Source organism: Pleuronectes platessa, chromosome 14 (assembly GCF_947347685.1).
Source record: "Pleuronectes platessa chromosome 14, fPlePla1.1, whole genome shotgun sequence".
Classification (NCBI taxonomy): domain Eukaryota; kingdom Metazoa; phylum Chordata; class Actinopteri; order Pleuronectiformes; family Pleuronectidae; genus Pleuronectes; species Pleuronectes platessa.
The window spans coordinates 3,188,263-3,214,000 of NC_070639.1; the positions used below are offsets into that span (position 1 = coordinate 3,188,263).

The window sequence follows — 25,738 nt, forward strand, 5'->3', positions numbered from 1 at the left end:
CTTGACTATTCTTTGATGTAATAGTGGGTTTTGCACTGATTATGTTACTGGATTGGATTGTCTGGACCTTTGGCAATGTACCAAGACAGTTTTCGTTGGAATGTTATCGATCTGTGGATTAATATAATGCTTCGTAGGTAAGTGACGTCGACTTTGTGATCGTTTTTTTGTGTTAGTGTTCTGACTGAGACGTTAATTGTACCGGCTGTGGTGATCGGATCCTGAAATGGTTTACATCAGTAGAATCTTAGCTTTCTATCGATATGTTGCATCAGTAACTAGCTGTACTGCAGTATTATAGTCAAAATAAATGTACTTACTTGCCTGAGTTTTGTAAAACAAGGACGCACTGTCCTTAACTAACCTCGATAGTGTACTGCTCAAAGATGCGTAACTGGAGAAAGATGTCCAGTTTGATTTTGCGTTCGTGGAACAGCTCCTCCATCTGGGCTTGGGCCTCGTCCAGCTGCTGCAGCACCCCCTGGATGTGTGCAATGGAACTGCAGTGTGGCGTCTTGTTGGTAGACATGGCAGCATCTCTGCGGAAAGAGACAGAGAACAAATTAATAAACACTATCATACAAGCAACTTTCATTTTATGTATATTATTTACGTAACTGTTTACTTGACATTTTTTGTAAGATTAAATAAATGAATCTGTCGCAGTCATATTTTTTTATCTAAACAACCTTTAAAGTCCAGAGTTACATTCAGTGACTTTCGCTCAGTAAATAATATTACTTTATTTCCAATGACAGGAATTAGAGGGAGAGGAAGATAAATACAGAAATGGAGACTTAGGAATCGATGAAACTTCTACTCAAAAAATGTATTCATATTTATGTGCCAAGATGTTAATTATTATTCATAATCTTTCCCATGTGGCTGAAAGGATTTGACTTTTTAATGATGTTTTTAAGTGTGAAATATATCACTCGAGCTAAATCCTTCTCTTGATTTAATAACATTATAAATATTAATATCGTTACCTGAGCCTCACAATTGATTTTTATCCCTCTCTAACACCATCATGAATATTAATATGAATTTTCCTTTTACCTGAGCTGCTGTATTAATTCCTCTCCTTCTTTAATCACATTGAGCGTTGCCTCCAGTGTGGCTGTCTGCTGCTGCTGAAACTGCTGGATCAGAGTCTGAACTGAGTCGACGGAGTCGCAGCAAACTTCATCCAAGAGCTGCTTCTGGAGCTCCTCCATCCATGACCACAGCTGTACACACAGGTGGAAGGATGGAGAGACAGGCAGGTTAGTATAGGTGCGATCAGTCGTCTCTGGCAGCAGCATCATGTCTGTGAATGTGTTACTTTGTGACTGTCTGCGTTTGATAGTCTCACCTCCTTAGTGTGTGTGTGGAAGGAGACGGACATGTCAAGGAGCAGCTTCCTGTGTTCCACTCGTCGGACGAAGTCCTGGATCCGGACCTCCAAGTGTCTGGCTGCCTTGTAGATTTCTTCTGGGTCGCACTCTCCAGTCTGAGCCAGCTGCTCAGCCGCCTCCAGCAATTTGTCTGCATTAGTGTATGTGTTCTGACAGGAGAAGAGGGGACCTTCATTATCATCAACAGCAGCTTTCACATTACCCTGCCATATCTGCATTTAAATAAACTCTAATACAATGTAAAAATCACATACATACACCTTTACCTCACTACCATAACACACATTTAGATAATTTTGTATTAAAATGTTAATTCCATTTACTGTAAATCAATATCACAAAGTTTCCTTTGTCTACGTTCAATTCTCTTCCAAAAAATCCCATCTGAGTGTTAAAGCTCCTGGCATTCATTAGGGGCACACACTGGATTAGTGTAGGTCTATTCTGGTAAATATGAGAGGTTATCACTGAAATATTTCACATAAGAAAATATATGTTGCATCTGAGATATTTGAGACTCCTGGAGGTTTCCGATGTATAACAGCAGAGAGAAATATATATTTTACGAGTTAGGACGTCTGGGTGTATGGTTACAGTATTGGTATCTCAGATGATATAATAGCAGGATTAGTTAGAAGATAAAGATTACAATTTAAATGAGATTATTAGACTCTGTTGCGTGACTGGTTTGGTTGCTGGTGAGGATTGTAAAAGGGAGATGACAGCAAAGCAGATTTAACCCTGTCACGTGAACACAGAAGCGTGAACATGAGACTTTAGGACATCAAAGACAGTAATATCTGTATCAGAACTGCTGCCCAAAAATCCATTTCCATCAGGCTTTAGCAACCACCCGCTGATACTCTAGTGACCATACATTGCCATTGTCTTGGCATCAATACAAGCAACCGCCCAGAGGAACCCTGCCAATCAACATCCTAACAACTGTCTACAAACATGAGAGCCACCTGAAAAGCATCAGCTACCAACAACCCAGTTTTCTTTGCATTATATTTTCCATACCGTGGCAATGTTATCACTCTACAATAGCCAGAATAATGTCGGTTCTAGATCTGACCTCCCTGTTAAGCAACCACTGTTGGTATGAAGCAGTGACAAACCTCCCTTGGGAAATAAAAATCCAAGGCAGTGAGAAGAAGCTGGTGAATTACGGCTTTAATATGAGTGAATGAGATCTGGGTTTTCATTAAATCTATTTCATGACTAGTTGGTTCTACTGGTGAAGCAGACAATCAGGTGTAGAGGATGAGAGCTGAGATTAAAAATAGCAGTGATGATGGTTAAAGGACATTAAGGCTTAACACTTTAATTAAAATGAACGTTCATATGCGCCCTCATATACACTAAAGGAGACATCTGAGATGACCCTGTTTTCTCCACTTCAGGAACAAAACGGTCAATAATCAGATATGTTTCTCTGTGTCTTCCTGTTTACATGCGAGAGAAACTATCAAAGTGCACTGTGAGTAAACAAACTTATGTATTCATGTCTCGTCTTGGATCTTAAACGACCACAAAATGTATTAACGTTATGTATATTGCTAAGAGGAGAGCTTAGCACCACAAACTGCAGAGAAACGCTAACAAGGGAAAAGCAGAGTGAGAAGGAAACATCCGACCCAAATAAAGCTGATTCACAGCAGGTTATAAAGGTTAATCCTAATCCAGAGTGTAAACATCACATTACAGAACTACACGCTCTTTTATGGGTTTGGCATTCACACTTTTATAGGATTATCACAGTACTAAAACTCCACTGACCAAAGTGGGAAAATTATTTATTAATTACCATGGATTCTGAATAGATTCAATGTTAATATAGTTAAGACTCTGCTGTATGCCATTAGACCATTGTTCTTTTTAACTAGAACTAAAAAGCACTAAAATAAAGCCACTTGTTGAAGAACAGCCTGAAATGAAAACATATTGGTGGACTGAGATGACCTCGGTGAGGTGGACTCAGTTAAATTTGACACAACAAGAGTGGAAAAGAAAGAGAAGGAAAATGATAAACTGAGGAAGGAAAGAAGAAAGAGTTTTTTACCATCCTCAGCAGTCAAGGACAATTTGTCATCCATCCTATCCATGGTGTCACACGTACAAAAGGTTCTTGGAATCCAATTAAGCTGGGAACCATGGCAGTGTATGTCTGTGTATAACCTTATTTTATACTGGCATTTGCTATCTGAGGATTTACATTACTTAAAACCAAATCAAAGTAGACAACTTCATTCACATCACTTTCAGCGTCAAAGCCCTTTAAGGCTTTATTGGGATTTGAAATATTTATGCTGATTTATTTTTAAAAAAAAATGTTTACTTCCTACAAAATTGCCAAATGCTCATCTACTGCAGCCTTGTCTTTGCCTACCACATTTTGCTCATGTTCCTCTGAGACCTTCAACCTGTTTTGATTTCATCTTTATGCCCAAAATCTCAGTGCCAGTGTTTCCTACACGATGGAGCGTAGCACTGAAATTCAGGCTTCGATAACATCTTCAGTTTTTTTTAGAAAAGGCTTGTAACCATAAATGGTTATGTCGAAGCATATCTTCATGCTTCCTGCCACCAGCAGCCATGGTGGTTTTGAAAATTTGGGATTAATCAAGGCAGATTACTAACAGATGCTTGCAAGAAAGGCGAATAAACATTTCATTAAAAAACTAAATACTTCATGATTTTCATGGTAGAAGAGGATCTTAAGGATGTAATTTGGCAAACAAAACATAGCAACACATGGAGCCACAGGTAAGATTGTTTTTACTGTTAAAATAAAGCACATGAGTTGCTCTTTCCTTTCAGTAGACAGACTCACCTGAGCTACGTCTTCAAAGTCGTCGTGTCTTTTCTGCAGTGCTCGGGCTCGGTGAAGGGATTTCCCGACACCAGTGTGTTTGCTGAGGAAAGCCTCGCCGTGGTTTTCTATCCAGTCCATCACCTGCATCAGAGAGAGAGGAGACAGCGATCGTCTTCGGATCATCTTCAAACACACACTCAGGATCAAAGGTCACCTGTGCAATCTCGTATTCCTGGCACTGCAGCCTTTTTTTTTCTCACAGGGTTCGTACAGATCAGCAGCACAAAATGGTCTCAGGCCTAATGAATTAGAAATGGATCAGATAAAACCTTCATGATCTGAGAGGGAAATGTAGGTCACTGCAGTCGAGAAGAACAGGAGATGTTGAATATTCTGCGCCATTAGACGACTGCAGGCCAAACTTGAGCAGGTGCCATCCTGCTTTGTGGTGCATTTTCTACAATGTTGGAATCTTTTTGGGTCACCAGCCATAAGTGAACGTCCAGGCACGTTAATGAGTTAATGATGTAGTTGGAACGAGGCCTGTGATTGCTTTAAATATGATGATTAGAATTGTTAAATCCATACAGAATGTAACCAGCGTGAGTTTAAGAGTAATGAGTTGACATTTCTTGGTGCCTATTAGGATCCAAGCAGCAGCGTTCTGAGCTAGTTTACATAAAATCTTCACACTCTCCTCCCTGTATAAGTGTACACGTATTTTTCTGCTGACACAGCTTGACATTTAAGTCGTTGCCACTTATACATTTTTGGTTTGACCTACACAACCCCCTGGCCGCGACCGCATCTTAAAAGCAGATCAAGGTTCAAATTTGGAGAACGGACTCCTCCTCTGCACCAACAAAGCATTAACACATCACCTCATCTGGGCCTTGAAGGCGCAGCATGTACGAATGAACCGTGCTGTAACTCATGACCTTAGCGTCGTGCAGTCGGTCCAGCAGAGAGGTCAGAGCCAGGTCGTAACATACAAACTGAAACATGCCGACTGCAGCTGGACTATCTTTGTTTGAAGGTGCAACTAAAGCTGCCAAATGAAACTACACACCCAATATGTTCTCTTCAGCATCTCTCTCCCTCACTCTTCCCCTCTGGGGTCACATATATTCTGTAGTGTTACAACTCTGCCTTGAATAGGCCTGTTTTCACTGATTTATAGGCTATTGGTATGAGCACACTCTCTCACTCGCTCCTTGTCTAAATTCCTATGTACTGTATATCTCTCACCCACTATGTGTCTCTCTCTCTCCGGGGTCTCATAGAAAGTGATGCATGACAAGCTCTGCAGGCAACGCTTTGTGTTCAATGAATTTATAATCTATTAATATGAACTATTTTTCAATTGCGTTATGTACCTTTTATTTTTCATTTTACTTCTCCTCAACACTCCCTCACTCTATCTCTCTCTCTCTTGGGACACACATTTGTATGGCTCAAGCCCAATGCCCTAATTCTCTCTGCTGAGGTTATGACTGTTACAATAGTTCTATCTTAAATTAATTGTGTGTGGGTGTGTGTATGTGTGTTTGTGTGTGTGTGTGTGTGTGTGTGTGTGTGTGTGTGTGTGTGTGTGTGTGTGTGTGTGTGTGTGTGTGTGTGTGTGTGTATTCCCAAACTACTGAACGTGACCTAGAAAAAGAAGCAATATTTAGGTTTACATGGAAACAGCAGCAGTGTGGAGCTTGAAGAGTGGCTTTATTCTGCTGCTTATATATGAATATAATGACTGTAACTGACACGTTTTGTTATTGGTGACAGGAAATAACAATATATAGCAATGACAGCTGATACAAATTTGAAGAAATTACCTAAAGTCAGACTTGAGATATCATGTTTAAGAGGCCACAATATGTTTTTTGAGGTCATGTGACCTTAACCTTGGACCTTAGACCACCCAAATCTAATCAGTTTATCTCTAAGCAAACATTTATCCCAAATTTGAAAAGGCTTTCTTAAGATAACTTGATCCCATTGCAACAACATAGTAAAAAATAGACATACTGGACTATTTTCTGTCTTAATTCTATCATTTTATCATTCCAACCAAACAAATATATGAACATCTTTATATGGCGGGATTAAGGCTGAAACGTAATATTTTTTTCACAATTTGTATCTGTAATTCCTAATTTTCAATGAATCAATCTTGGTTTGAGTCACTGAATTTTCTGGAAATACCATAGATAAAGATCCTAAAACAGAAAACAGGTTAAGCAGAAGGAAATTGGCCCAAGCCCAGACGTGGTTTTTATAACGAAGTGATGAAAACAGAATATAGAGAACCGGCAAATATTCAAAATTGTGTTTATAAGATAAATACTCAGAATATTACTTGTTTTGCGAAATAGTTGACAGTTTACTTTTATTGTTTCACCAGCAGACTCGACTGAAATCTCATTTGCTGACATTTCCTGTTAAATAAACTACATAATTTATCTGTTATACTGTCCTTGCTTGCAGATGTTACGCATTAACATCTGTAAATCGTAACTGGCTCTGTTGTTCCTGTTTTAGCCTGTTGGTGGAAAAACCTGAACCTCATTGTCTGCAATTCTTGGCGACACAGTCAGGGGCTGATTTCAGCTGCTTTGCATCAGTGTCACTGTGTGTTTTGACTTTTTACTGTGTTGTACTAAAAAGGCAGGTGAACATATGGATTTAGGGGTTTTCACTCATGTCAGTGTTATTAGGTTGTACCTCATTCCTACGACATGAGTGTTAAAGCCACAATAAATCATGTTGAAGAAATAAAACAATACTCGCAACCTCTTCCCACCACAATGATGACATTCACTGTGTTTAGTTATAAATAGCTTTCATAAATAAAAATTCTGAGCCTCTGAATATCTATACAAAATCCAGTAAACTGGGACGACACCTTTCCAAACCCAAACAGTCTGCTTGTCTGTCAAATGTCAGCAGTGGTACGAGCAAGAGCTTATGATTCTATCTGAGGCATTTTCATGTTACACAATGTGTGTCACTGGGACAACAATGAATATCCGAGCTGTGGTGATTCTCGTCTGCACTGCTGAGAAAAGTCCACGACACACACACGCGACTGTGGTCTGCTCCCTTGATTACATGCTTACGTAGAAGATTACATGCTTTACCGTGGTTTGAAAGAATTCTGCAACCTCATTGAATAAAACTTTTACAAAGCGCCTTCAATAAACTCAAAACGGCAATAAAATGTAGTGTTTTACTTGTGTAGGCACCAGAAGTGTGTTTGCATGTGTGTGTGTGTTTGTGTGTGTGTGTGTGTGCGCACACACCTGCTGGACGTCCTGCTGGAACACACACAGCTGCAGTCTCTGGTGCAGTCGGACCTTTCGGTGCTGCCAAATGTTTTCCAGACGCCGCTGATGATGGAGAACTTCATGAACCACGTCCAGGATGCAGTGAACCTGCAGAATAACACAAAAGTTAAGAATTTTTTTATATACTGTAGAACATTTTCTATTTAATTTACAGAACGTAAAGCTGCTTCTCTTTTGTAATTGGCCAGCAGAGAAAGCCCTGAAAACCCAAGTGAAATCAATAGCACTGACCGCTTTGGAGTAATTGGCACTGGCTGTCAGCGAATCAGAGTTGCCGGGACTCAGAGGCCTCTGGAGGACATCCAATAGGGCTTTGCCATCCTGACTCACCTGGACAGAGAGGTCGGTCACAAAGAGATTATAAAAGCAATGCACAGAGACAGAGAGAAAGAAAGAATAGAGAGATAAAGAAAGAAAGAAAAACAAGTAGACAGGTCATGTATTTTCTGCTTTGCAGATCGTTTCCTTCCTTTCCTCTCTTTGATATATAAATCATTCTGCAGCTCATTGTTTACAGCACATCTTGCTCCAGTTTTTCATCCTGAGATATTTGTATTGTTTGGATTTTTTTTTCTTTTCTATTTTGCATCCACTGCATGCTAGAAACATCATGAACATTGCTTGCTGTAGGAAAAATTGTAAAAGATGTCCGGAAGGACTCAGACATTTGCATTCTCACATACAGCCTCTCCAGATAATTTCAGGAGAAGTTCCAGACTTCTGTGCTTGTCTAAAAGCAGCTAAATTGTTTCTTGAATCAGGTCAGGAGTAGAAGATAAAATACTTTGTAAGCGTGTCACTTTTTGCAGCAGGCTCACACAAAACCATGCAGTCATAGCTCGCCAAGCCGAACCACTTCAGCCTCAGCCCAAGGCTTTGAGTTTGTGTCCGTGTGTGTCTGTGTGAACCTATCTTTCCACAGACAACCATGAATTGAAGTAAAAGTTTTCTGAAGATACAAGATCAGACCAAAGCAAAGAGCAGAGAAGAGCAGGAGACTTCAAAGACACAATTTTGTGGAACACAGGTTTTTTTTTTTCTTCCAGAGAGCAGATCTGGACAGTGGGGGTGCAGCATCTGATCAACACCACCCTGTCATCACAGCCAATCCCAGCTGGCTGCACTCTGCTACCGCACAGCAACCCTTTAAAAAGAACTGGCTGTGAATGGTGAACTGAGACTCCATGCTTCATGACGTTTAATTTAGAAACCGAATTGAATTTTGTCAAATCGAATTTTGGTCATTTAGATTTGAGTGTAACGCTGGCCAAAGCCTCCGTGGGCTGCTCGTACAGCCTGCAGTTACAGATCCCAGTTAATGGGTTCTCTGGGAATGTGGATTTACCTCAGTGTAAGCCTGGGTTACCTGCTCGTACAGGCTCTGGTGGCGGTGGATGGCGAGCTCCAGCTCCTGCATCTCAGAAGGTAACCCTCCCTCACTGCAGACTTTACACCAGGCCTCCACCTCCGACAGGAACTGAGGAAGCAGATAGAAGCATGTTGGAAATCATACGAAGAGTGAACTTGTATGCCTTCGACCAAGAGCGCAGTTTCATTTTCCCAGACTCATATGATGTCATATGAGTTCACCTTGACCTCTGGCCACTGAAATCTAATAAAAATTTGAAGGAGCTAAAAAGTATTATTTGTGAGACCAGTGTGACCTTGATCTTTGACCTTTAACCACCCAACTCATCAGAGTTGGGTCAAAATCCTTGAGTCAAATTTGAAGAAATGTCCACAAGGTGTTCCTGAGATATTACGTTCACAAGGCAGCAAATGTGTTTAGTGAGGTCACAAAAAACTTTCTTTAAGGCGTTCTTGAGATATCGTATACAGAAGAATGGGAACACTTAAAAATGACTGTCCACTGTCAGGCCTTCACTATGTCACAGTTACATTTTTTGTCCTGGACCTTGTTTTTTTTATATTTGTCCAAAGCATATAGCGGTGCGGTGTCACGACATTTGCTGTAGGTATACATCATACCTATTCAAAGAAATTTCATTATTGTAATTTGTATTGGTAACTGTGTGCTGCTGGGACATTTTCGGTCTGTGTTTATTTCCTTTCCTGAAAATGTACTTAGAAATATTACACAAGGTTCAGGTTTTCACTCTTCTCTTCCGTTTACTCTGTGAAGCCAGTTTTCTTTTGCTCTTCTCTCGTTCCTCGTCTTGTGTTTCATCTCTCATCCTGACACATGTTTTTTTTTCTTCTGTTTCTCTCTTTCTCAGTCTGAGCCAAGCCTCTCTCTGCCCCCATCCTCTCTCCCTCTCTCCCTCTATTCCTCTTTCATGTGCTGCTCTCCCTCAAATGTACACTTGTAGCTAATGTCAGAGGCCCAGCAGGAATCAAACAAGTCCCATCTGTTGCCATGTCAACCTTCCAGGAATCAGCATTGGAGCAGTTTGATTTATAAATATAATCAGACGTACAAACAAAAAAAATGACGTTTACATTTTTACATTCTGGACAAGCGTCTGCTGCAGAGAGACCCCGAGATTAGATAGTTAGCAGATCAGCAGCAGAGCCGCAGCGGCAGCAGCACTCTCACAGTAAGTGGAACATCTTTTCTTCTAATAACAGAGAATTGAAAGGGGAGATCTTACATCAGCGTAGGATGATTCACCATTGTGTTTCTACAAGAGAGTATTAGGGCCACTTAAAGGGGAATAAAAAAGCCGCAATTTTACAATAATGAAGGATAAAATTACCAATAATAAAGCCAACATTGAGAAAAAAGAATTTTATTTTCTTGAGATGTGATTTAAGGATACGTTTGCTTTTAGAGGGGGAATATCAGATGATCAGCCTGTCGCCTGCGTTAAAATGAGGAATTTTGAGATTTTTGTTAATTTAACTTTTATTTCACATAAAAATTAAGAATTTGGCACATCTGCACCACATTATCATATATTTTCTTAATATTACGTCCTTCTTCTCAATTATGACTGTATTCGATTACGACCTTACACTCAAAATCACTCAATTTTGTCCTTCATAATCATACTTAGTCTTCAGTTTCCACCTAGTGCTTGCTGGGTAAAGAAGTATCCTCACTACTCTTTGCAAAGTTCAGTTCAGTTAAATGTTTTGCCTCACCTGTTCAGCCTTCTGGTGAAAGACAGACGACATGGCGAGGATGGTGGAGCGCTCGTCTAGCGCAGCAGCAAAGCTTTTCCAGTCCTGATCCAGCTGACCTGAGATCTGTTTTATCTGTGTGGAGGCGTAGTGACCAGCCTCAGCCAGACGGCTCGCCACTGACATGATTCTGTTGATGTTTACATAAGCATTCTGGGATAGATAAAGATAAAATGCATTCATTATTTAATTATTGCATTTACATTGCATAAAATACTGAGTTGCGACACTCACATCTTTATAAAGGATGCTCCTAAAACACTCAATTATATAAGTACGTAAATAATCTAATTATGTCTTGCTATTGTACATTTACACATATTTGTCATATTAAGCTGGACCCAAGAAAGTTCTATTTTATGTATTTAGAATTTTATTTAAGTATTTTCCTTTCATGCTATGACATGCAGTGATGTACAGTGATGTAATGTTAGATTTATGATTTTAAAGACATTATCTACCATGGAGTTCATGGCAAAGTGGTTGTGTTGAGTCTGCAGCTCCACAGCATGTTGGTAAGCGCGGCCGATCTCTGTGTGGCTCTGTAGGAAGAGTTCCTTGTTGTGGCTGATCCAGTCAAACATCTGCACACACACAAAAACACACACACACACACACATGAAAACCTTATTAACATGTTAACTACCACTGCAAATACAGAGAGCCTTGCACTGGAACAGAAAGTTGCATCAGGAATAAACGCAAACCATCTGCTATGTGAAAAGAAACAAGAGACCACAAGATCATTTTCAATGTTTTCTTAAACTCTTGTTATTATAACTGAGAGAATCTGAGGCATTAAACCCAAAAAAAGGAAAATTCCTTTAAAAACACAAGTGTTATTTTCTCCGTTTGTTGACTTCGTCTTCACCAGCTGATAGGCTTAAAGCCTGAGAGGCCAGGACAACCTTCACGCTCGCTCCTATGTCTGAATCAATCTTTCCAGACAGATGGAGGCGGGGGGTGGTGGCCCTGCGTGATCACAGTGGTCACCACCACATTTACAGGGCCCTTTCTCAAGCAGTGTTTTCCACAGTAAGACCTCAATGTCAGGTCTGACCGCACTGTAAACTCGTCCGCACACCCCCGCAGCTACTCCTTACTGATGTGGACTAAACTGTTTTCTTATTCCTCTCTGTTTGCATGACAATAAATGTTACTGCTCCTTCATGTGGATTTCTGTGTGGAACAAACAAGTGTTGTGTACATTCTGTACTTCCATCAACAACACCGGGGTTACTACAACACTTAAAGCTCTGTTAGACAGGACTAAAGGTTAACATGGTTGAGACGATCTTAATCAATGTTAATAACCTTGCTCATCATTCAGTACCTTTGCCAAGTTGACTGGTGTATCTGCGTCCACTCATCTGAAAAACTAACCCTTTACACCTGAAAGTCTGAACCGAGCTTCATGTCTTTGTTCCATTGTTTTGGATCTGGTTAGTTTTGATTTCACATTGTAATTTAGGGAGCGCACTGAATTATTTTGTCCTGTCATCATCACCGAAATGGGCTGTGTCAACCTACACTTGTGATTGGTTTGCAGATGGGCGTGCGTCTGGAGATAAATGAATGAACCAGTTAAATTTAGCCAATTGGTTGCCATGGTAGCATCATTATGGTATGAATACCAGCATCAGCACCTTCAGGTCCAGTAGTCAACACTAGTTTAAATGCACCAAATGAACGTCCTCATCGTTTAAACATTATATTGGAGGAGAAGAAGACTGCAGCTGCTTCCTCTTCTTTTTATTCTTTTATTGTTTATGTTGTCGCTACTTCCAGTTTCAAAAATCTATCTATCCAAAACGGGGCTTTTTACTCTAGAAATGAGCCGAACCATGGCTCAGTTTGATCCGGACACAGACCTCCTCTGAACCTTTTTGGTTAAGATTTAACAGAAAAGATCCAAACTTAACTGGAAAGGCTGAGGGTAGGTGTGAATGATGGTGAATTGTCTGGGGCATGAGGGTTTTTCCTGAACCTGATTTTTGTAACCTCCTGAATGCTTTTGTTTATCTGGTGATTTAGAATTTTCTTTCCAGTGTTGATGTCATTGTTTACATGATTGTTGTTATGCTGCATTCAGGATATAATGGTAATTTTTGGTGTGTAGATGTCACACATCAGTATATAGTAATCATACTCATCATCTTTGCAGGTATTTAGTGATGTGTTCGATTGCTGCATTTTTACTTTTACTAGTCTGGTAATGTTTACAAAAGAAAAATATTTGAGAGAGCGTGATGTTTCCATATATAGTATTTTGGACTAAAACTGAAATAGTTGCGTGCTGTCGTAAACAGGCTGGTATGTTAATGATGAATTGAATCCAAACATTCACCCGCAACTGCAGCTAATCACTTCACTGATGTAAGCGAAGCAGTGCTGGCTGATTTTCCACTGGATTAACTGCTCACTGTTCCTGTGTTTAGACAAATGCTAAAGGATATTTCTTTTCGGGCGCCTTGAAGTTTTTCGGAGGCAACTACAGTGACACAGATAAGATGAAAAGAGTAGAGAATTAAATATATATTATGAAACTGTCCTGGAGGCAGGAAAATATACAAAAGTTAAAATCCAGGATGAAGCTGAACATGAAGTTACATCGGAATTAAGAGCAAAAAGTACATCTGCCCTGTAACTTAATAATTAAGGCCACAATATGATACTACAGTGATTGTTTCCTTGTGGCAAATATTATGGTATTAACCTTCCTAACCTTTAACCATTTTTATAGATTCCACAATAGCAAATATTTAGCACAGCTTTTAATGATCAGCACATTTACTGTGATGATTAATTCAACACTTTCCCTGTGCAGCAATTATCTGAGGCAATTTCACAGTAAAACGCTGCTGGGAATCAGATGTATAGTTTAAGACACAAGGACTTTTACTATTAAGCAGTTTCAAGAATATAATAAATCACGCTCCATTTTTTTTTCACACCACACATCCCTAGCGATGATTTCTGCTCAGGCTCAGGTGAGACTCACCTTCTCTGCGTCCTGTTCGAAGAGGCGGAGCTGGAAGCACTGGTCCAGCTTGAGCTTTCTGACGTGCCACATTTGATGGAGGTGCTGCCGCGTTGAGTGGAGCTTATCCAGCAGACTGGCCACCTGGTGAAATTAAATAATCAAGTATTGTTAGATGATGTTTCTAATGATGTGAGACTTATTTAGAGTTCAGCTGTTTACGTAGACTGGTTCCAGGATAGATCATAGCAGAAAAACATGCCACAGTTCATGGTCCGACGATTTGTCTGAATAAATAAAACATATGGTGTTTATTTTATCCTCCCCTTTAATATTGCCAGTTTGAAGATTTAATGTCTAAATAAAACACTTTTTCACTTTTTATGTGATGGGAGCTATCATTCAAGTGTTTTATTTGGTTTGCTATCCAGTAAAACACAACTCTAAATTGCATTTTTCTAATTTAAATGCATATTAGATTAGTTTCTTTATTTAGCTTTTAAACTGCACCAGTGTGTCATGTAAGAATAAGCAGATCCAGTGTCCTGACAAAACTCTAAACTGTCAGCTCCTGTGAGTATTTTAAACAATTTATTCATTGATAATTTATTTAAAACACAGTTCTGTCCTTGAGATGCTGTTATATTAAATCAGGTCTACACTTTATAATTTAAGTAGGTAAGACATTAGAAGTCCTGTATCGTTTAAGCCTTGTATTAAAAATTCATTAAATGCATTCCTCTGTTTGTAATGTACAGTGTGTCTACTTCATGCAAACAACCTGTGAATTGAAACCCAATGAGCTCTTACACAACCCCTGCAGAGCCCTTCGGTTAACAACCTAACGAGCTAACATGCTGCGTGTACTTCTCATTAACTGTACTGAGAGTTGAGGGCCTGAGGAAATAAAAAAGACTACGCACGTAATCAGTGATTATACTAAAACCTACTTCTGGTGTTTGTTGGTGTATGTGTTTAAGAAAGTAGAAATAAATCATTGTATTTTTCAACAATCAAGAAGCTTTGAAACATTGAATCTTTTGCCTTTTTTTTTTATCCCTCGACATGTTTAGAGGCCTTTTACCATTTGCATTTTTAAAGAGATAATATCAATGTGCTCTGTAACCAGCCAGTTTAATTTCCAGCTGGGGTGAACTTCCCTTGGGAATTACCTTGGGCACCAGGCTCTGGAAGTCAGCAGAGCCAGATATGCAGTTCCTCCCTGAAAAACCATCACTTGATCGGATACACTGCAGTAACCTCTGGCCTTCCCGGTCCAACTCCTCAATTGGAGCCTTCAGCACCTACAGAAGAGGAGGAGAAGACCGTACAATGTTTTTAATGGCTTATATAACCATAGCCATGTTTAGACCATAGCTACATTAAGACCATAGGAACTTTCCCCCGGAACTAGGAACATTATCAGGAACCCCTCACGTCTGCAACAAAGGGACCAGGGTCTAAATTAGGAAGAATATCCTATATCCCCAGACAAAATTACCATCTAGGGAGGTAATACTTCATAAATGTACCAGAAGTTTGGAATGGGACTTGCACCATACTTGATTGGTTCATTACTAGAACATTGAGTGTTAGTAGTGCTTATCTCTTTTCCAGTAAATCAAATACACCAGCAGAGCCACAATCTGAATCTCCTCCATGTTTTATTTTGTTGTGGTGTTGCTTGGTTTATATAGCATTGTCATTGTTTATACATTTTCTGAAATTCCTCTGCCTTATGAACAGGAATGGAACTGCAGATTAGTCAGCAGACTAATCTGCCTTATCTAACCTGTTCTTTAGACAACAGTTATACTGTAAGTTCCTGGTATTAAAAGTTTTACTTTTAGTCGAAGCACATCATGTTTTAAACATTCATTGTCTTTAGATGTTTCTGTCCTGAAAGTAGCTCTCTCTCACCTTTTTCTTAAGTTGTGTGTGTTCCTCAATCAAGCGACGCGATCCCTCCACATCTGCAGGAAACTCCTTCTTGGACAGAAGCTCCTGCAACACAAAGCACACCATCATAATACTGGGATGGACAGCTCCTTCGATCCGTTAAAACCATCCACACATCTTTCCCTGATTAGCCGTTCATTGGTCTGTCCACCACCCACCTGCAGGTCCTCCAGTCGAGAGAGCAGGTGAACAGCACTGGTCATGAACTCCTCCAGAGATACTCTCAACTCCATCCACTCGTCGTGGTTGTAGTCCAAAGACCCCTCGAAGTCATCCGTCAGCTGGGAGGGATCCACCAGTTTGGCCAGACCTTCGACTGACACCATACTGGTCTGATAAAACATAAACAGAAATTCAAGAGTAAGAAAATACAAACAGATAAATAAGCTGGAGGTTATGCAATGCTGACTTATGAATGAACTAGTGATGTGATTTTCTAAATTGAGAGTGGAAACCCTGCCCTGATTTATTTTGAATGAAAAGGTTTCAGCTCCTAAGCTAAACTGTTAACTAACCAACACCACATATTATTTAAAAGCTAAACCAAAACTTTGGCTAACACAGGCCAACTGTTAGCTAGTTTTAGTCAAGTGTTGAACCAAATTGTTTTACCTGCCAAACTGAGCGGTTTGGTACAGCAACTGTTTCAAAACGACAAATATCACCAGCAAAATTTCGCCGTTAGCTAACCTGATTCAAACACGAGTCAACATTTATCTAACCATGAATTTTTACCTATTTAATTTAGCTGTTAGCTTAGATAAAATAACTTCAAATCATACATTAACAAACCAAATATCTTACCTTCAAAATGTAGCTATTAGAAAACATGATTCAAAGATGATGCAACTAATTATCTAACTATATATTTTAACCTGAAATGTCGAATTTCCTATTTCAGCTTTAGCGAAAAATCTTTTCAGCGGAAAACCCAAGAACTTCACAATCTTTGATTTCATCATTGAAACGAAGCCTACTGACCTCGAAGGAGAACTTTGCGCTGCCAAAGTTTGTTTTCTGCTTCTGCCAGAAGTTGTCCGGTTTGATGATGAGCGCCACACAAATCTCTGCAGGGAAGAACTCCTGCAGCGTCTTCAGCAGGGGCTTGATCAGTTCCCACTTTGACCCTCGCATGTCAATGATTACAGTGAAACCCCGTTTACATACGTCCTCACTGAGAAAGACATGAAGAGGGTGACAGGACGGAATGAAAAAGACCATGGAGAAAGATAATGTAGTAGGTTAGAAGAAACAGGAAAATGTATTCAAAATCCTAAACTCATCGGACTAATTAACTAAGGAAATTACAAGTGAACCAGTGTCAGATAAGGTAGTAGTCTGGCGAGCTTGCCGAAAGTCAAGTATCAGGAAACAATTAGGCCATTAAATTATCTGCATTAGTTTCCTTTCATCTCCTTTAATATGTCGCACTTCGATGAGTAAACTGGAATACCACCCTGCAGTTGTATGCCTCTGCTAATCAGTACAGCTTCAGTCTACATACATTTCTTCCAGATACATATGAGGTCACCATGACATTTGACCTTTGAAAACTGAAATCTAACCTAACTTAATCTTTGACAATATGTGAGATTTTGAACCTCATATCAAGTCTACCTTTAGGGAACATTTGTACCAAATTGCAAAGGATTCCGTGCAGATCCACATGTTTTATAAGGTCACAGCAACAGCAAAATATACTTCTGCCATTGCATAGGCATGAAGGGTGTAGCAGTTATTTAGCAGTGAATGGTTTCCATCACCTTATTTTCTACACAAATCTCTGTATCCCCTCGAGCTCTGGATGCTTGTCAGTGAAGTGTCATTCAGAAACAAAGGTGAATGCATAGCTATGTGCTAATGAGATACTCGTAACAGGTTTGTTAAACAACTGCACACGTCAAAACAGCCTGAATGAGATAAAATTATTTGTTTGACCAAAAGATCAAGATATTTCTGAAAAATGTATATTTGGTGTTATTACAGAAGGAATTCAAGTGTTTCTCCAGTGCGATTACAGAACCCTTTACGAGTCACGATGCCGCCTTAAAATAAAACTACTTTGGCATTTATAAGGCAGCCTTTTAACCATCAGAGCTGAAGTACGCTGCAGTACCAGTGACGCTGCCATCCTCCATCACTGAACAGCTTATAAACAGTCTCCCCAAACTCCAGTGAATTCAGCCGCTGCTGATTGGGGAGTAAAAATATACTGAAATGACCTCACCACCACAAACACACCGACACACAAACACAGACTCAGTCTCTATTAATTTAAATTCAGCAGCGGCACATCCACCATAATCTGCCTCAGGGAGGCACAAACTCTACCCATCACCATGGAAACAGCAGCTCGATTAGCAGGGTGAAGCCGAGCGGGGCTGATTGGGATCGAATGATAATAGAGAAGTTTGGTTCAATAACACTGTGTTCTCATCACCCAGGTAAGTGTGGTAACATGCAAATCAGTTTCCCATTGCAGCTGCTTGATGGAAAACTCTCCCCAGTGCTCGTCCAAGGACACTCAAACTAAGTCATGCAATGAAAGGCCTGCTTTTTCATTTTGTTATGACAGAGAATATCAACGCTTTTTAGTAGATGGATATGAGTACTTGATGTGAGAGTGTCCTTGAATGCACCACCAAGGAGTTATTAAAATAGGTTGCAGCTTAGTGGCAACACAAGCGAAAAAAGTGAATGCCTTCCTTTCTGTATAGATCTGCTGGTTTTTAAGGTATCAACCTTAATATGTTATCATAGATAAGTGCTATTCAATAAAGTTACATTATTATTATTATTATTATAATAATAATAATTATTATTATTATTATTATCATCATTATTATTATTATATACTGTATATATATAAATATATAGGTATATGCGACCTTGCAATATATATACCTTGCAATATACCTATACCTAGCAAGAATAACCTACCAAAAAATGAATTTAAAAAAGGGTTTAGGGGATTAATAATATAAATTCAGAAAAATGGAGACTGGATTCTTCTCTCCACCAGCTCATGACTGGTCACATCCTCAGACTGTGATGAGTAGCCGTTGGCTATAAAACACAGCAGCTTTCATGCTGATGCAAATCAAACGCTGCTCTCCTTCTGCTGCTGCAACGGAGTAGAAAGGAGCGTTTGATTCCACAGCGTGGACAGCACTGAAGCACTCCACATGCACTTCATCCTCAAACGTCTCCCGTCTTGTCTCTTCACAAAGAGTCACTGAACTGAGGCGCAACTTTGATTCATAGCACCTATGAAAACACACCATGGTTGATAATAACATCTGCTGCATAAAGATGTATGTGTGTGTTTGAGGGAGTTTACCTGGGAACAGTGGAGAGGTAGGTGACCAGCCTCCTCAGGTCTTCTTGTTTTATTCGGTCGTGGTTACTTCGGGCAGGAAACGTCAAAATTGGTCCTCCTCTTTTATCTCGCCCACCTGTGCGTGCACATGCAAACAGACAATTAGTATGATGTGTAATGTTGACAAATACTATAAAGTGTAACAGTTACTCATGATATTTTTGACAAATCCTTGACAATGAACTTCTGCTACAAACCACGATTTCACACGTGGAAGTCTGAACTAAGCTTCATGTCTTTGTTCCATTGTTTCATTTGATCTGGTTACTTTTGGTTTCACATTGGAATTTAGGGAGCGCACTAAACAATTTTGTCTGACATGCGTCAGTCTTGTCGTCATCACCCACATGGGCTGCGTCTACGTATACTTGACACTGATTGGTTTGTAGCAGTCAGTTGGGAGGTAGTAGTCTTTCTGTTTGAATGGAGGAAAGAATGGATCAGTAACCAAACAGGGGCAGTTGTAAAAACGTCATGAAGTACTGTCTATAACTGCAGCCTGAGATTGGCTGCATAGAAATTACATTCATTACAATGAATAGCAGCATTAGTTGCAAGAGCTGCAGAGGTAGGAGCTATTGATGCAGTATAGTAGCACTACTAGTAATGGCAGTTCTAGCACTAGTAGTTTACCATTATCTTATACTCATTGCTTATATTTATATTTTAGTACATAGATGTTTATCTATACTTTGCTTATTTGTCTTTGTAAATCATCATAACATTTTGATTGTGGAGGACACTTTTATAAATCATTGTGCTTCCACAATGACTATAAAGTTTTCTTGAATCTTGAATCTACCAGTTTGACAGTAGCAGTAGTTGCAGTAGTTATGTAAATTATAAAAGAACTATTAGGAGCAATAGTTACAAAAGTCATTAGTAGTCGTTAGTATTAGTATTATTATTTTTATTTTTTACTTAAAAGAGTTAAGTAAAAAAACCATTATTTCATAGCATGTATTTAATCACATTCACTCTCATCATATCAGTGTTAATCTGCACATTATTTTACTCTAACTACTCAAACATCTCTGTATCAGTATCATTACTATCAACTTTTCCAAAGCCTCTGAACCCCCCCCCCCCCCCCATACACACACACTCGACACATACACACATATGCACACATATATACACACACACACACACACAAACACACACACACAGTGATAAATTATGTGTGCAGAGATGTTTTGGTTAGATTATTATAAGAAACACAAATCACACTGTTTATGAAACTGCTACTCAGACGTGGAAAATCGGCCTCTGTGTGTGTGTGAGTGTGTATGTGCGTTCGAGTGTGTGATTAGGGAGGAAGTATGCTGCTGTAATCTAAGGAGGGATCTTGTTGACAGATTGATGTTGGCACTGGGCCTTTAACATGCTCGCTCTCTCTCTCTCTCTCTCTCTCTCTCTCTCTCTCTCTCTCTCTCTCTCTTATGAATGCAGAGTCCGCTGTTACATATTACTGCTGTACTCAAACAGTACCACTGATGAAATAATAACCAAAGTAGTTAAGTGCTGTAAAGCTAGAGAGTAATGCCCAACATGTTTATATATTTAGAATTGCCCCTGTCTAAACATTTATTCATAATAACACTGGTCTATGTTAAAGTGATACACAGGTGACACACAAAAAACACAGACGCTTTTGTTTTGCTATTCTTGGACTCTTCTGACTTTGCTGCCGATTCTTTTAATCGGAAATGTCGTTTTTCAATAGATTGTGGAGATAACGCTCTGTTCTGCAGAGATAATGTGACACTAGATCTTGTTTGTTCAGACCCAGAATCCATTACCCGTCTGAGTGTGTGTGAGTGCTGACGGCCTTTGGATTGAAACTGTTGATTTGTCTGCTTTCTCTGCTTGTGTTGGCCCGCAGCGACATGTAACCTCCGCTGAGGGGGAGGAGGTCACTTAAGTGATGTTCAGGGTGTGAAGGGCCTGTGATGATTTTCCTGCCTGTTTCCTGACTGAGGTGAACTACTCCTGGTCATGATCTTTTCTGCAGCTTCCATCGCTCACACTGTGCTATTGAATGTGGTGAGTGAGATCATGAAGCAGCGTTATGGAGAAAAGAAACTTGCACACATAATGTAAGAGATGGTGTGTCTATAGTAGCTTTCTCACTCCGAAGTTTTCATTTGTCTTTGATTAATTGACAAATCATTTTAGCTGAGACCTCGTCAGAATCAGTCAGCTGAAGTTTGTAACGCACCGTGTTGAGTCAATGTTATTGGAATAATTCAATGATAAATAACTTTTAAAAGCATATTGTTATGGCGCTGAGTTAAGAATTAATCATCTCGACAACAAATCAAAACAATCCAATACTGCTGCAGATGATGGTTTACACAAGTCTGGAAAAAAATCAGTTCACAGCAATGTTGAACTTGCAATTTATTCTTAGCCATCTGGTCGATGTATTAATCAAACCAAAATGTAATGGAATATATCGCAGCTGTATAATGTTGAATAAATTAGGCTTTTGCACAGTCACTCCTGAGCTACCTGGAAAAGGAAAAAGAGAAAGTTTATATGCCTTCTACTAATGAATGAAAAGTTAATTCAATTTAAATTCATTTAGATTTATTTTAAATCATGTATACATTTTGTGACAACATCACATTAAACTAAACCTGCACGGACTGAAATAGTCCAGTGACTTGGATTTCAGCATTACCTCATATCGCTACCTTCATACAGTATGTTTCAATAAAGATAAACAGCTTAATATCTGTTTTTTTCCGTGTTTATGTTTTATGAACACGGTTTCCCATAAGTCCTGGCTGCTGAACGTAACCTTTGGGTTTTTCTGTGATGATAGCTGATAAGGGAGGAGTGAAACAAAAATCCTATTAGAATTGTATGTGTATGGACAAAAATGAACCCAAAATATTCTAGATACAAAGGAGTGTGGGCAGCCATGATGTTTCAAGGTCACACAGGCTTGACCAATCGTGAGTCACTCTCAGCTGTCAATCATGACGTCTCAGCCCATATGGCCTCAAATCTGGAAGCTGTCATGTCGTCCATCTACGTCTAAACCAAGACTTAAAGGTTTAGTGTCTAATAATCCTAAATTGTATAAACTTTTTTTTACCCTTAAATGTTCTCTTTACTATACTTTATATTTACATGGGGAGTGGGTCCTCTCTACGGAGGCCCCCATGTTTTTTACAGTAGCCCAAACTGGACAAACTAAATACATTTTGAGTGGTATTCCGCTGCAACATGCAACTTCACCACTAGATATCCCTAAACTCTACACACTGAACCTTTAAGTACTCGCTCTGCCATGCTTGTATTCTCTCATTGGAGATGTAGTAACCTCCGCCAAGGAGGCAATGTGTTCATCGGTGTTTGTTTGTTTGTTTGTTAGCAGGACTACTAAAAAACTAATGGCCAATATTTATTAATTAATTATTAATTTGCATTTAAATTATGAAATATGGCTTTTTTCAAAAACTTTTTCCTTAATTTCTCAGAGAATAATTAATGGATCTTGATCTAGTGCATTTAAATGTGGGTTCATAAGGGGACTGTCAGGCCTTAAAAATTGCAAAATTAGCAGGTGTGGTAGAGAATGTTGATTTGTTTTGGAATATGGAAAACAAACCTCCATTTGTCAAGACTAACGAGAGAAAAGCAGAATGAGAGACTGCTCTGAGTTACAGACACCAGTGGAACTGAGGGATCGGCCTGGACGGGATGCTGTGGCCTCAGAATTCAAAGGTTTAATGATTTAACCAACTCACCTGACACAAAGGCAACTTTCTCCTTTAACACAGGCAGGACGTCGGACGCCCTGATGCCTTCATTCCTGAATGAGCCTGCAGAGAAACACAGCGAAACACTGAGTGGGTGGAGCTTTCAGCAATAATCCCATTATCACATCAACATTCCTGTAAAACAGAACACACACCCACACACAGAAATCCTGCTTTTACACACTACTTCTGACCCTAACACACAGTTTCATTGTCATTGGCATCATTGTTATCAGTTTACACATTTGTGATTTGTTTTACATAAGTTCTGGAGAAGCAAGACCAATACGAAATGTGTTTTTCAAGTTGTTTTACAGGAAATGTGGTGAAATTAGATTAAACTCATATTTTTCATTTCATTCCACTGGTGATCTCTTCTCTTTCTTTCCCTCTCGCTTCATCTGGTCGTCCGTCTGTCATGTTATGAAATCACTCTCTCCCTTTCATTTTTAATAATGCTCTCTCTACCCTCTCACCTCTCTCCCTGTCTCAGTAGAAAACAAGCCCAAATGTCCCATGTCCTGCTGTGTGTGTGTGTGTGTGTGTGTGTGTGTGTGTGTGTGTGTGTGTGTGTGTGTGTGTGTGTGTGTGTGTGTGTGTTTGTGTGTGTTTGTGTGTGTGTTTGTGTGTGTGTGTGTGTGTTTGTGTGCATGTGACACACTGTCCTGGCCACAAACAACACACAGAGACGCGCAATTTCCAACAACATTCCATACTGAAAACGCTAAATCGGCATAATCTATCTCGGGAAACAGAGGAAAAGGAAAAAAACTGAAGAAAGAGACACCAGCTCACAGAATATATTCCTCCATTTTAGAACCCTGCTTCATATTTATGAAATAAGATAAGTGCCCAAAATGTGAAGAGATTATTTTGATATTCAAATAGGTCGCATTAAGTTTGGTAATATGAGCAATAAATTGTAAAAAAAATTGTCAGTATCAAATTTTTTTTTCCTAACATCTTTGTAATGCATCCTGTGAGATTCAATCCCAGACATGCAGCTTTTGATGAGATCTGAACCAAGGTCACATCAGAGGTCGATGGTGGCACGTGACCAATCAGAGCTGTCTGTGGTTCAGGGACAGACCAGTTAGTCACGACAGCCAATGTCACTCAATGTTAATAATCTAATGGATCAGTTTTATGTTGGCTGATGTGACTGTGTGCCAGTGGTTTATAGAGAAACTATTGATTTATGCCTGATGCTGTGGTGGTGGTGTTTTGGAAAGTTTCAGTTCACCGACCACAAATTATTTCCACTTAACTTTTCTAAAAAACTATTTTCAAATGGTCGCTGTATGGTTTTAAAGTCAAGATGTTCCATGACAGACTCTTGAAAATGGCTCAAGTATGAATTTGAAAACCAAATGTCCAAAATAAAGAGTAAAAGTCGCAATAATTCTGCAGAATGCATCAGTACAAGTCTGCATTTTCATGCAGCGTTAATGCACCTTTGATTTGATGACATTAAATCTTCTGAGCTGGTTGCTAATGACACTGTATTATAAAGAAATTAATAAAAACCAGATGCCTGGAATGAAACGTAAAAAAATTATAATCATAAACATACAGCAGAATCGTTAGCTGAGACTTTAAGTCTCTGTGAGTTGTAGTAAATAAAATAAATCATGCTAAACCACTGTTGCGGCCCTTTAAAGAGGCTCAGCGTAAATAACTGCAGCGTAGCTGTGGTGTCACACTTATATTTATTTCTACTGTAGTCGACATGCCATGTGTTCATTCATGCATGTTTTCCAGGCACAATATGTCAACAATTAAAACCCTGTTCAAACAAATACTACGTTTTCATATGTTTCATGTTCAGTGGGACTTTCTGGTGAAAACCTGGGCTAAAATTATCTTCCTGAAGTTTTCAGTCATGACATGTGGAGCCCTCCAGCATTTATTCACACCATTATTTATTTTTAACCTCCAGAGTTTTCACCCCTGTTTGTTTGTTTGTGTCTCTGTTTGTTTGTCAGCAGGATTAGTCACAAACTACAGAACAGATTTTCACTGAACTAGAATGAGACATGGGCCAAAACAGTACCCACTAAAATTTAAGGAATGCAGACAAAGGGTCGGAACAGTTACCGACTCATCCTTTGTTATAATCAACATCATCGGTTGAAAGACTGTCACTTATTAGAGCACAGATCTCCCCGTGGCCCAACAGTCTCCTTAAGTTCAATCAAGCTGCACCAAATTGCACACTTATTTTCGATCAAGATTCATGAATTATTCCCTGGGAGAAGAGCGAAAATGAAAAATGCTCCTATAACAGCTCATAAGGTTAAAAGTGAAAGCCCATTTGAGTTTTGTAGGCATCCCATTTAAAAAAAAGGTTAGAATCAAAATCATATCATAATTGGTTCCTTCAGATGCCATTCTGACGCAAAGTCAGAACTGGAATTGAACCCAACAGGAACAAAGCTGTTATGCATGTTAAAAAATAAACCTGCACCTTCAGTAAGAACTTACAGTAAAATCTATTTAAAACCAGACCACCTGAATGATTGAACATTGAATGAATGGATCCAGAACAACCACAACAATGTGTAAAACATTGTCCCTCCAGGATGGAGACACAATTGACTGGTTGCAAACTGGAGATCAATTTGTGTTTGCATTTTTCTATTCAAATATAAATGACTTGCATAGAAAGAAAAGTGATTTTTTTCCAGGAAATAAAGGAAAGAACAGAGAGAAGCGAATCTGCTGCCAACATCCACACTTCTCCAACAGCATAAAACATATAGTGTGTGTGTGTGTGTGTGTGTGTGTGTGTGTGTGTGTGTCTCTCATTTCTCCATTACTGTACAAGGAGGAAACAGCTTTTGTCATTTCAACACACGCACAGGAAGCTGTCAGTCTTATTCGGGCGCACACACACACACACACACAAACTTTGACAGGAAAGCGATGGTGAGTCATAGCTGGGATT

At 39.4% G+C, this 25,738-nt stretch overlaps 1 protein-coding gene across 1 annotated transcript in view; it reads right to left on the reverse strand.

Annotated features, from left to right (window-relative positions):
• Positions 1 to 25,738, reverse strand: part of kalrna (kalirin RhoGEF kinase a) — a 125,553-nt gene that overhangs the window by 70,363 nt on the left and 29,452 nt on the right. Inside the window, exons 2-17 of the mRNA XM_053439649.1 lie at positions 22,780 to 22,854; positions 18,980 to 19,094; positions 16,621 to 16,813; positions 15,798 to 15,971; positions 15,601 to 15,684; positions 14,853 to 14,984; positions 13,702 to 13,824; positions 11,162 to 11,284; positions 10,662 to 10,853; positions 8,902 to 9,033; positions 7,788 to 7,886; positions 7,512 to 7,643; positions 4,234 to 4,356; positions 1,355 to 1,546; positions 1,060 to 1,229; positions 365 to 539 (exon numbers count right to left, since the gene is read on the reverse strand). Of these exons, the coding sequence (XP_053295624.1) occupies positions 365 to 539; positions 1,060 to 1,229; positions 1,355 to 1,546; positions 4,234 to 4,356; positions 7,512 to 7,643; positions 7,788 to 7,886; positions 8,902 to 9,033; positions 10,662 to 10,853; positions 11,162 to 11,284; positions 13,702 to 13,824; positions 14,853 to 14,984; positions 15,601 to 15,684; positions 15,798 to 15,971; positions 16,621 to 16,813; positions 18,980 to 19,094; positions 22,780 to 22,854 (2,234 nt within the window). The remainder of the gene's footprint in view (positions 1 to 364; positions 540 to 1,059; positions 1,230 to 1,354; positions 1,547 to 4,233; positions 4,357 to 7,511; positions 7,644 to 7,787; positions 7,887 to 8,901; positions 9,034 to 10,661; positions 10,854 to 11,161; positions 11,285 to 13,701; positions 13,825 to 14,852; positions 14,985 to 15,600; positions 15,685 to 15,797; positions 15,972 to 16,620; positions 16,814 to 18,979; positions 19,095 to 22,779; positions 22,855 to 25,738) is intronic.